This window comes from Scylla paramamosain, chromosome 43, assembly GCF_035594125.1.
Source record: "Scylla paramamosain isolate STU-SP2022 chromosome 43, ASM3559412v1, whole genome shotgun sequence".
Taxonomy (NCBI): domain Eukaryota; kingdom Metazoa; phylum Arthropoda; class Malacostraca; order Decapoda; family Portunidae; genus Scylla; species Scylla paramamosain.
This window is the reverse complement of record NC_087193.1, coordinates 12,189,884-12,202,453: the sequence shown is the minus strand read 5'-3', so window position 1 is coordinate 12,202,453 and position 12,570 is coordinate 12,189,884. Positions and strand designations below refer to the sequence as shown.

Sequence of the window (12,570 nt, the reverse complement as noted above, 5' to 3'; positions counted from 1 at the left end):
TTTCAACTTAAAATTAAATTATTGCCTTTTTTAATTCATATTACAACTACTATTAAGGAGGTAAATTCTAACTATCACTTCCATGGTGTACCCTTAAGTGACATTACAACAGGACCAGAAGTTATAAGTGTATTAGAGCTTACTTGTTGAACTTAAGACCTAAATGCCCACCTCTGTGTCGGCTTCAGCAGTGTAGCATTGTACTCCTGCAGAAGGAAGCGCGGTGGGACATCATTAATATCAGTGATGGTGATGACAACAGTGGCAGTGGTGGGTGCTGAGAGTCTAGGCTGGCCGTTATCATGCACGCTGACCCCAAAGCTGACTTGGGAGATGACCTCGTGGTCCAGCGGTGCCACTGTCCGGATGGCGCCTGGGGAGGAAAGGTCGGGTCAGGTCTGGTCGGGTTGGCTTAGGTTAGGTTATGTTGCTATATTTTCAAGGAGAAAATAAAAAAAGGAAAGCCAAACAATATACGCAGAGAGAAAAAAGGAAGAAAAATAAAGCAGAAATAAAGAAAAGAAAGACAAGAAGAAAGAAAAGAAAAACAAAGAAAAAACACTAAAGACGTAAGAAAAATTAAAAAAAGAACACAAAACAAAAAAAACACAAAAACAAGAAAACAAAACACACAAGGAAAAAAAAAAACCCGAAGCCCAAACCAAACCCAAACAAAAGCCACACCAGAACTAACCAGTGGAAGAATCAATAGTGAAATACATCCGAGCCTCTTCCTCCAAAATGGTAAACACAAGATTGGCATTTTGGTCCGAGTCCCGATCCCTCGCTGAGATGACGAGGGGCCGGTTGTCCTCCATCAGCACCACAGAGTTGATTGCCGCGGCCTCTGAGATATGGCCACTGTAGAAACTCTGGGTGAAAAAGGGAGGATTGTCGTTCTCATCCCGGATGTTGATGATGAGCTGAGCGGTTGCCTCCTGGTTGTTCTGTAGGGTAGACGGGGTTGTGGTGTTAGTCCACTTGTGTTTTGGTTGTATATGGGTGGATTATTGATGAATTCTAAAGCTAAGACAGTAAATTGGTGGCTTGAGTGGTCATCTCCTGTGGTGTTAGTCTGTGTTGGTGCTGTGTTTGTCTGTGTTGATGCTGTGCTTGTCTGTGTTGATGCTGTGTTTGTCTGTGTTGATGTTGTGTTTCCTCATCAGTGTTACTTTGTGCTTATCTTGTCAGGATGGTTTTGGAAGGTTATGCATAGCTAGTTTACTCATCATGTGTCTGTTTTGGTGCTGATGAGATGTACTTGTTAAAACTGTGACTTGAATCATGAAAATACCCTTGAAAACCACAATAACTTCCACTTGAGACTCCTGAAGGTGTAGAATCCTCATTAAGCTGTTATTAGAATCAAGAAAACACCTCTGAAAACCCTAATATCTCCCACTAGAGCCTCCTGAACGTGTAGAATCCTTGTTAAACTATCCTTAGAATTCAAAACCATAATAACTCCCTCTAGACCCTCATGAAAGTGTAGAATCTTCATCAAACTGTCACTGGAATCATAAAAACATCCTTGAAAATGTCAATCGCACCAACGAACTGTAAAAAAAATAAATAAATAAATAAATAAAAATGAAAAAATAAAAAACACACAATCACTCACCATAGATGACGCAAGGACAGTGAAATTATAGGACTGTGTTTCCTCAAAGTCGACGGGATGTTCCAGTGACACCATCCCAGAGGCCGGGTTGATGACGAAGGGATTACGTCTCGAGTCCCCGATGAAGGAGAAGACAACGCCAAGCCGACTCTCTGCCTCCAGCACCCCCAGGTAGTCCCCGACATGTGCAGCCTCGCTCACCTCAAACACTGTCACCCTTTTGAGGAACCTGGTGGGGGAGGAAGGGAGGGAGGGAGGTCAGTGTTTGAGTATAATGTTTCTTTATACTTTGTGGATGGAGAAGTAGTGTTATCATGTTACTTTTGGTTTTGTAAGGAGGAAGAAATGTTTAAGTTCAAGGTGGGGAGGGAAATAAGGGAAGAAGGGGATGTCAGTGTTAGTTTAAGCATATTCTTTAAAGGGTTTGTGAATGAGAAACTAGTATTATCATGTTAGTTTTGAGTGCTTTGGGTTTTGTTATGATTAGTTTGTTGTAGGAATTTAAAGTTTAAGTAGTGTGTATTCTTTCTGGGGTTTGTGAAAGGGAAACTAGTGGTGATGTGTGACTGAGGAAGGCACAGAAAAGCAAGGCGCTGGAGAGACCTGACATACTATGACACCCTTAACAAGCGAACCCCAAAGAACAGTGAAAAGAGTGAATCAGTAAAAAATGTTGACCTACTGTGACAACCCTGACAAGAGAAACCCCAAAGAAGAACAGTGATAACAATGAACCTGTGAAAAGTTTACCCAAAGATAAAATACCAGTAAAATTTGTGTGACTTACCAGTGAAAATGCTGACCTACACTGACAACCCAAGCAAGAAAAATCAATGACCAAACAGTGAAGGAATTAATGACATACCTGGGAGGTGCACTGTTGGCGATCTTGACGTGAATATTAACATTTACGTGGGAGTGCTTGGGAGGGGAGCCGTTGTCACTCCCACGCACGGCCAGCCAGTATTCCGGCATCTCCAGACGGCTGACGGGGCGGGCCAGGGAGATCAGGCCAGTCTCTGGGTCCAGGCTGAACACCCCACCAATGTTTCCTGAAGGTGGAGATGAGATGAGTTTGAAGGGAGGCACTAGAAAAATAGATTAATAAACAAGGCACCCTAAATTCCACACAAACTTAATAAAACACACTAAAAAACTGTACATACCCAACAAAACTTTCTGAAAATCATACATACCAAGCAAAACACCCTCAAAAATGTACAGAAACCCATATAAACACACTCTAAAACACACAAACCTGACAAAACATCCTAAAAAGATACACAAACCCACACAAACATCCTCTACACCACACGCAAACACAACAAAACATCGTCAGAACCCCACACAAACCCAACATAACACACTAAAAAAAACACCCACACTTAAACAAATAAACCAAGAAAACAACTCACAAAAACAAAAGACACAATAAAAGCACCTTAAGAATCCCCCATACAACCCTACAAGGCTCCCATACCTGAGATAATTGAGTACATAATATGCCCATTAGCGCCCTTGTCTCTGTCCACTGCCACCACCTCCACCACAGACGTCCCAATAGCTGCTGTCTCTGTCACTGTCCCATTGTAGAGGCTGGCAAGGAACTGTGGTGCATGGTCGTTGTAATCTCGCACGGTGATGATGACACGCGCATACACACTCTTGGTGGGGGTGATACGGTCCTTCACCCCCACTGTCAGGGTGTGTTGTTCTTGTACCTCCCTGTGTGGGGTGAAAAAAGGGGTGTTTACGCTGTTCTAGTTTTTAAAGGGATGTTTTTAAATTGGGTAGAAATAAATAATGAAGGGTAGGTCTTGGAGTAATAGATTAGAATGAGAGTTGTTGAAATATTAAAGGGAAATGTTGTGTTTTGATGGAAGTCTTGTGGTTCTAGAGAGATATACTGTTGGGGGTTCTTGTGGTTGTAGAGAAATGTGATAGGTAATACAGGGAGGTTGTTGTCAGAAGGGAGTTGTTGAGATAATAGAGAGAAAACTGTTGGAATGACAGGGAGAAATGTTTTTAGAGGTGACATAAAAGAGGGAATGTTAGTATTAGAAGGGGAACCGTTGAAATGATAGAAGAGAAAGTCTTGTGAATTGAGAAAAAAATATTGTTTTTGAAATGGGGAGGTTTTGAAATAAGAGTGCTGACTGCTGAAGTAATAAAGAAAAATGTTGTTTTGAAGGAGAATTCTTGTGGTTCTAGAGGAAAATATTGTGTTTTGGAAAGCAAAAATCTTTAAATAACAGATTAGAATGAAAACTTCAAAAAATAGATAAAAACATTATTACACTAAGAGAAAAAAGTTACCCTACATGACTTATATACAATAAAAAAAACAAAAACAAAAAAAACATACATTTACAAACACAGGCCAAAATAAAACAACAAAACAAAACACCTCACCTATCAAGCGACTGCAGCAATACAATGTCACCGCTGATAGGACTGACTCTGAACTTAGTGGCGGAGGAGACATGAGCCGTGTTGACCAGCGTGAAACTGAGGTACTTGTCCGAGTCAGGGTCCGAGGCAGTGAGAGTAAAGATAGTGGTGCCTGGGGAGGTGTTTTCCCCCACCTCCACCTCATACGTTGGCTGGGAGAATGCTGGCCGGTTGTCGTTCACATCCAACACTCGCACCACCAGCTGGGGACACATAGGTGGGGTCATGTTGATGGTGGTGTTGTGGGGTTTGTTTATTAAGGGAGTGTTGATGTTTTGTTCTTGTTCAAGGCACAAAACACCAAGGTAACAAAAATCATGTTTTGTAAATCAACTGAATCTTTTCTCACTAAATAAAGTTTTGTCATAAAAGGAGAAATTTAAAAAAGGAAGGGCATCATAAAGCTAAGCTCTCCTAAAAATATTTTAGTTTAAAGGAATAAAAAGCTCCCCCCCAAAAAAGAAAAACTTATAAATCTGGTTACTCCTCCAAATAAGAACATTTCAAAACAAAGATGCCCCAAAAAAGTAATAAATCTAGTTTGCCCTAAAAAAAAAAAAAAAGAATAAAAAAGAAAAAAAAACTGAAAAAAGGCAAAAAACAACACAAAGACCCCAGGAAATTAACAAAAACCCATAAACCATCTTCTCTCTAACCTGGGTGGAGACAGCGTGCACCCCATCAGTCACAGAAACAGTCAGGTTGTACAGGGACCTCATTTCGGCATCCAGGGTCCTTGCCACCATCACACTTCCTGTGTCCCGCCCTATGGTAAACATGTTATCTGCATCGCCATCTGTCAGGGAGAATTTGTGGTTAATTTTTGGGGCTTTGTGGGTAATTAGTGTCAGGGGTGGGAGTGTTTTATAAAGGGATTGGTTGTTTTTGTGTTTGTTTTGTTGTTTATGGTGGAGTTTAGGGGTGTTTTGTTTCTTTCTTGGGTGTTAGATGATATTTATACGTGTGTGTGTGAATGTGTAAGTCAGTGTGTGTTCCAGGAATATTTTGTTAGGAATAGATTGACAAAACAGTAATTCATAACATCAAGCCATCAACAGGTTCACGAAACAGTAACTCAGACAACAAACCATCACTGAATTCAAACCAGGTGATTCAGAACACAAGCTCATCAATAACTTTACATCAGCAAAGAATTCCAGGCAACAGATCATCAACAACTTAATAAAAAAGGTAAATACAGCCAGAAACTCATCAATAACTTAACAAAAAACAGATAAATACACCCACAAACTCCATAATGAAACATCAACTTACCAATAATGTCAAACCAGAGCTGGTCGTCGTCTGCATCGCTCGCCTCAATCAGCGTAACATGATGACCAACAGGATCGCTCTCTAATACAGTGACGGCAGCCTCGGGGGGGATGAGGGTGGGTGCGGAGGGGGACGTCAGCTGTACCGCCACCAGGTTGATCACCACAAGACACTCACTCGATTTGGGAGGCCGGCCTGCGTCGATTGCCTGCACCTGGGGAAAGGGAGGGAGGTTTGAGAGCTCTAAGGATTGTGAAATGGTTCTTTATTGCATCTTCACTACTTTTAAAAGCTTTAGCTATAGTGGCATGTGTTTTCAAGAGTTTTTATGGTTCTAGTGACAGATTTATGAGATTTACAAGCTTAGACATCGTACAGCAGGCCACACACACCACAACACAGTGACAAAATAATAAATAAATCAACAGGTACCTTGAACTCATAGTCCTCCTTCGGGTCTAGTCCTGGTTTGGCTGAGATGACTCCAGTATTAGGGTTGATGCGGAAGAGGTTGCTCCATCGGGTGTCCTCGATGCTGTAGGTGATACTGCCGTTGTCTTCCTCATCCTCATCAATCGCTATCACCTGTTGGGGTACGCAGGTGTGCTAACGAGTGCTGGCAGGTGTGGGTTGAAGTAACTGTGCTTTTAGTGGTATGGGTGGTGTGTGCTATGACATATACAGAAGCTGGACTGTACAGGGGCTTATGTTTACACTAGCTGGTGAAGTTTACAAGTTTACAAGAATAACTATGAAATGTAGTAGTCTGTGTTTATAGCTCAAAAAGCAAAAAATAACTTCATGACAGCCAGATTAAGATAGAAAACTGTTATATTTACGAGATGAACATCCTGTAGAATGAAATAGTCTGTCTATAAACTTCCAAAAGGCAAAGTAAATTCATTACCAGTAAGTAAAGATAGAAGAAACTCATATATAATGAAAATAACACCAATAATAACTGCATTACACTAAATGAAAATAGAAAACTGTTATATCTACGAGAATAATATTCTGTCGAACAAAATAAACAGTCTTTAAGCTTCCAAAAGGCAAAACTATTATATGCATAGAGAATAACACTAAGAAATAACTGCATTACTACCGAGTGAAGATAGAACAAAATTATCAAGTATTTTTAAACTACCAAAAAGATAAAAATAACTTGATGGCTACCAAAATAAAAATAAAAGTTATATTTATTAGAATAACACCAAAAAACTGACTCTTACTACCAAGGAAAGATAGAAAACTGGTATATTGATGAGAAAAGGAACCTATGCAACACAACAACCAACGTTTAAACCTCCAAAAGACTAAAAAATGAAGATAGAAAAAAGTTATGTTCAAGGGAATAACACCCTGGAGAACATAATAACAAGATTCCTAAGACCACAGCAATAAAAATAACAAAAAAAAATTTACAAGAAGAACATGAAAATAACCACATGACACCAAAAAATAGACAAAAAACTTAAATTTATGAGAACACCCTAAAAAAAAAAAAGACAAGACTCCCAAAAGCACAGCGATAAAAAAAAAAAACACCTATTACTACCAAAATAGAAAAAAAAACCCCTTATATTTACAAGAAAAACAATCCATGAAATACAGAAACAAGGCCACAGAAACAAAGACACACGCCCTAAGCACTGCCTAGCCAGGAAGCGACACCTTACCCTACATATAGGCACATAATCCTGATCTTGTTCTAGAAAACGCTGATCTTCCAACACATCCATCTCAGCCTCTTGGAGCCTGACTCTCCTAGGCTTCTCAGCGCCCCAACCTGAGCCTTCCTCTTCCTGCGCCTCCTCCTCCTCCTCCTCCTGGGGCTTGTAGGGGAGGAGGTGCTCATCGACAAGGGAGGAGGCATTCTAGACAGCCGTGGGATTAGGGATTAGTAGGTTAGGTACTGGAGCAAGCAGTAAGCAAGGATAGTGATACAGTACAGGGTCACTTCCAGCTTGTATGCATGACTGACTGAGTTGATTCAGGTTTGGTAAGTGTAAGTGGTTTGCTTGGGTGAAGTTTGGTTGGTTTGATTTGGCTGAAAAGTCTATCCTGGTATAAGAAATGCATGAAAAAAGCCCCTGAAAAACTGAGAGATTGTGGAGGTCTTTCAGTGGTGCAGGGGACATAAAGGTGATGACAGCAAATTCTCAGGGCCATTAATCAGGAGAGAACAAAAAATAATAGATTCAAGGTTGAAATACAAATTTATAAAGGAGATAGAAAGGAATTGATTCTTAAATAGAGTAGTGGGTGAATGGAATAAACTCAGTAGTTAGTGCTGAGTCAATAGGGAGCTTTAAAAGATGAGGTAAATGTATGGATGGGGATGACAGGTGGAAATAGACAGGCGTGCTTTATACAAGGACTGCCATGTGTCAGAGTGATGGCTTCCTGCAGCTTTCCTTGTATTCTTATGCTCTTGTGTACCAGGTTAGAGTTTCCTCAATAGTAAATAGTGAGGAAAAGGAATAGCAATTTTTTTTTTTTTAATTTTTGGGGTTATTGTGTATCTTGTCATGCATACACCCAAGAGGACAAAAATACATCAGGGACAAAATCTCTGTTAATCCCACACAAATATAAACAAACATACACACATACACACACACAAAAATTAGCATATTACAAAACCACCAAAACATCCTCACAAAAAAGTGACATTACTCAAAATAAAACCATAAAAAGTCCAAAATTTCATTCTTGCTTTAGCTTTAAAACATTTTCACTGCTCGTTTACTTTCTATATACAAGACAATTATGTACATGACATTTGAAGCGGGAAATGTTTAAGCCGAGTTTAATAAATAATAATTAAAAAAAAAATATTGATCTTTTCTCTTCTATACGCATTAAATATTGTCATGATTGAAGTTTTACTTCCCCAAAAAGATGTGATAAAAAAAAAAAAAAAAAAAAAAAAAAAAAAAAAATATATATATATATATATATATATATATATATATATATATATATATATATATATATATATATATATATATATATATATATATATATATATAATCACAGGTGAGTCATAATAAAAATGAAAATAAAAAAATATTTCTTCTACAATAATCCATCAAAAATATCAATGTAACAAAATTAATATAACCTTTTTCTTTTCTTTCTTATTTTTTTTTTATTCTAATGCATTCTCAGTCCCTCCACCTTTGTAAGTGCAAATAAGTGTAATGTTGATAGTGCAGGTGATAATAATAATAGTAGTAGTAGTAGTAGTAGTAGTAGTAGTATGTGCATGTTAATCTTGGTGTTAGTAGTAATAACCCCACTTGTGCAAGAAATAGTAGTAGTAGTAGTAGTAGTAGTAGTAGTAGTAGTAGTAATAGTAATAGTAATAGTAGTAGTAGTAGTAGTTGGTTTCAATACAGTACATATTCCCAGACACACACACACACGCACACACAAAATTGCAAGAAAAACCACACAAACCCACAAACCAACAAACCAAAGCAAACCAGACATACCCAAAAAACATACCCAAAACAACTCTATAAACACACACACACACACACACACATTCACACATTCAAATAAGTAACTAAACAAACAAACACCAAATTAACCCACAAACGCACACTCACACGCTAGGCTACCCCGTTTCAAACACCGCACTTCCTTCCCAAACACGCACACAGCTTCTCTTTCCGTACCTGTCCTATTGGCATGTCCTCCACGTACTCTACTGGGGCATCTTGACTCTCTCTATGCGCCACCACGGGGACGAAGAACTTGTACAGCCTCTCCAAGAAATGAGGGGCGTGGTCATTTTCATCTTGCACCTTGACAATAATATATGTGGTGGACGACAAGGTGGCAGTCTGTCCCCACTCCCCATCCGCTACCGTCACCTCCAACATGTGTTCCGCCTGTTTCTCTCTGTCCAGACGCCTTGTGGTGGTTCGAATCTCGCCTGTGGAAAGTTTAAAATTGGTTATGCGTAAAAATATAAGGAGAAAACCACTGATCATCTACCGCCGCGAACTCTAGCATGTGTTACGCCTGTTTCTCTCTATCCAGACGCCTTGTAGTGATTCGAATCTCGCCATTAGGAGGTTTAAAATGGAGTTATGTCACCTTATGTGTAAAAAATATGTGGGAAAAAATAACAGATCACCAAGCACTGTGAATAATAATGAGTTCTGCTTGCTTCTCCCTGCCCATAAGTCCTGTGCTGGTTAGAATCCCTCCTACTGAAACTTAAAATACAGTAACATGTAAGAATATGACGGGAAAACCAGTGAGAAGCAACGCTGACTGTATTTAGGAGATGAAAAAATGAAATGGTTTATCACGTGGTAAGAAAAGATCAGAAACCGATTAAAATACCAAAAGTATAAGAAAATGGAAGTTATGATAAAGAAAACGAAATAACATATGTCTGTGTAAAGTATAAACTAATGTAAATATAAAGAAATGCAAAAAAATCAAACAAGTCTCTCTCTCTCTCTCTCTCTCTCTCTCTCTCTCTCTCTCTCTCTGTACTAATTGCTTTCCAATGCGCGGGTCACCGAATCAAAATAAATGACCCCGGAGAATAATTATGAAAATGTCACCGCCAGAGAGAGAGAGAGAGAGAGAGAGAGAGAGAGAGGTGATACAACGATTCATGTTTGTGTTTATCGGTCTCTCTCTCTCTCTCTCTCTCTCTCTCTCTCTCTCTCTCTCTCTCTCTCTCATGAACTAAAATAAAAGTAGGAGGAGGATGAAGTTAATAATAATAATAATAATGAAAAAAAAGAATATTAAAAGAAAAAAAGAAAAGGAAGGAGACGAAGAAAAAAAAAGAAAGAAGAGCAACAACAACAACAACAACAACAACAACAATAAGAACAACAACCCATCAATCAATCAATCACTTACCCGTTTTGTCATCAATGGAGAAGAGGGACTGTGGGTTGCCTGCCGTGATGGCGTAGGAGATGTTGGCGCCGGGGTCTGGGTCTGAGGCGTTGACAGTCACTACCATCGTATCCGGCTCTGCATTCTCCGCCACTATGGGCCAGTATACGGGCCACGAACTCAGTGGTACATGGTCATTCACATCTACTATCTCTACGTAGACCTGTTGCAAAGAGGGAATGTGTGTTTGACTTGATTTGTTATCCCGTTAATTCAGTTAGATGGGTTATACTGCCCACGTGGAGAGAGGGAGTGGGTGTTTGATTCATGGATTTGTTATCCCGTTAATTCAGTTAGATGGGTTATACTGGCCACGTGGAGAGAGGGAGTGGGTGTTTGATTCATGGATTTGTTACCCCGTTGGAAATGTTTGGTTTGTTATCCTGTTAAAAAGATGGGTTAGTTATATGAGTTAAAAAAAAAAAAAAAAGGATGAATAGATTTGTTACTTTGTTGAAAGTAAACGAGATGAAACAGATGGATTTGTTACTTCCTTAAAAAAAAAAAAAGGTAAGTAGATTAGTTATTGTTAAAAAAAAATTGTTATCCTGTTTCATTTACTCCGATAAGAAAAGCAAAGACATTCATTACCCAGTTAAAAAAGCGACATGGATTTGTTATTCTATTAAAAGACAAGTTAACAACTCCATCAATAAAAGACACAAATATTAATTATTCTATTAAAATAATTATCATTTACTATGTTGAAAGGAGAAATACATCAATCACGTTTGTTGAAAAGATTGATTTGTTATCCCGTTTATAAATATAAAAATCACTACAGCTATCATGCTAAATAGACAAAGAAATTGGTTACCATAATTTATAAATATAAATGAATTACCTTGCTAGACAGAGAGATACATTAATTATCTTGTTTAAAAGAGAGACAGAGATTAATATTCATACTGAGTTGTAATTACCACCACCATCACCACCACCACCACCATCACCACCAACATCATCATCATCAGCAATCAATAGACGTTCAAAACAACAACAGACCAATTAGGAGAGTATAAATGAATGAATACACAAACAGATGAATATTAAAGCCACGTATTACAACTCCAAATTAATACATGAGGCTGCCATACATACGTTCCCTATATGTTAATTATACAACGCAGGAGTTTAATGGTAAAAGTTAACTATTTATGTCAGAAAAATATGTAGTGATTATGATGATGATGATAATGATGATAATAATAGGAATGATGATGATGATGATGATGATAATGAGAAAAAATAAGGCAAAAGAAGAATAAGAATAACAATAATAATGATCATAGCAATAACAAAATAGTGAAAATATAGATAAAATACAACAGAAACAATATGAAATAACTATCACATTTAAATAAACAAATACAAAAACAAAGAAATCAAAAAACAAAAATAAAACAACAAAAACAAATAAATAAAATCCATTCACACACACACACACACACACACACACACACACACACACACACACACACACACACACACACACAGGTGATAATTGATGAGCGGTGATGAGCAGGTTAATTGGCCGCATCACCTGTCCGGCGCTCACCTGCCCGCACGTGACACAGCCAGGTGCAGCCTCATTACGATACCTCGCCGCGTGTACGATAATTGGTGGAAAGGGGCGTGGCTGTGCTGGTGGCGGTGGTGGTGGTGGTGGTGGGATGGATTAAAATACGAGGAAGAGGAGGAGGAAGAGTGGTATAGAAACGGAGGAGGAGGAGGAAGAGGAAGAGGAGTGTGTGTGTGTGTGTGTGTGTGTGTGTGTGTGTGTGTGTGTGTGTGTGTGTGTGTGTGTGTGTGTGTGTGTGTGTGTGTGTGTGTGTGTGTGTATTAAAACGAGGAAGAGGAGAAGGAAGAATATGATTAAAAAAAAGGAGAGATAAAAAAAACAAGGAAAGAAGAGAAAAACGGAAAAAGAAGAAGGAAAGGAAAGGAAAAAAAAGAAGAAACTACAAACAACGAAAAAAACAAACAAACAAACAAACAAACAAGTAAACTAAATCAATCACGTGACACAAATGAACAAAAAAAATAACAAAACAAACATAAAGAAAGAAAAACAAACATGAAAAAAAATCACACAGTATAAAAATCAATAAACAAAATCAACAATGACATAAACAAACATAAAAATAAATAGATAAACAAAGCAAATAAACAAAGCAAATAAACAAATAAACAAGCAAAACTCACGTGCAGGGTGGCGTGTTTGGGCACCGTGCCGGAGTCTTGGGCGCGGACGCTGAGCCAGTACCGAGACACACTCTCCCGGTCCA

At 38.6% G+C, this 12,570-nt stretch overlaps 1 protein-coding gene across 7 annotated transcripts in view; it reads right to left on the bottom strand.

Moving 5' to 3' along the window:
* LOC135093402 (fat-like cadherin-related tumor suppressor homolog) overlaps positions 1 to 12,570 on the bottom strand; it is a 65,710-nt gene that overhangs the window by 25,115 nt on the left and 28,025 nt on the right. For 6 of the 7 annotated variants that reach the window (XM_063992670.1, XM_063992675.1, XM_063992673.1 and 3 more), the window contains exons 4-16: positions 12,488 to 12,570; positions 10,244 to 10,445; positions 9,034 to 9,293; positions 7,027 to 7,224; positions 5,780 to 5,932; positions 5,348 to 5,561; positions 4,729 to 4,868; positions 4,034 to 4,275; positions 3,102 to 3,346; positions 2,487 to 2,673; positions 1,622 to 1,850; positions 695 to 947; positions 172 to 373 (exon numbers count right to left, since the gene is read on the bottom strand). The exon at positions 12,488 to 12,570 is cut by the window's right edge and continues 24 nt beyond it. In XM_063992670.1, the coding sequence (XP_063848740.1) occupies positions 172 to 373; positions 695 to 947; positions 1,622 to 1,850; positions 2,487 to 2,673; positions 3,102 to 3,346; positions 4,034 to 4,275; positions 4,729 to 4,868; positions 5,348 to 5,561; positions 5,780 to 5,932; positions 7,027 to 7,224; positions 9,034 to 9,293; positions 10,244 to 10,445; positions 12,488 to 12,570 (2,608 nt within the window). The remainder of the gene's footprint in view (positions 1 to 171; positions 374 to 694; positions 948 to 1,621; positions 1,851 to 2,486; positions 2,674 to 3,101; positions 3,347 to 4,033; positions 4,276 to 4,728; positions 4,869 to 5,347; positions 5,562 to 5,779; positions 5,933 to 7,026; positions 7,225 to 9,033; positions 9,294 to 10,243; positions 10,446 to 12,487) is intronic. The other variant, XM_063992677.1, reaches the window with a different exon arrangement.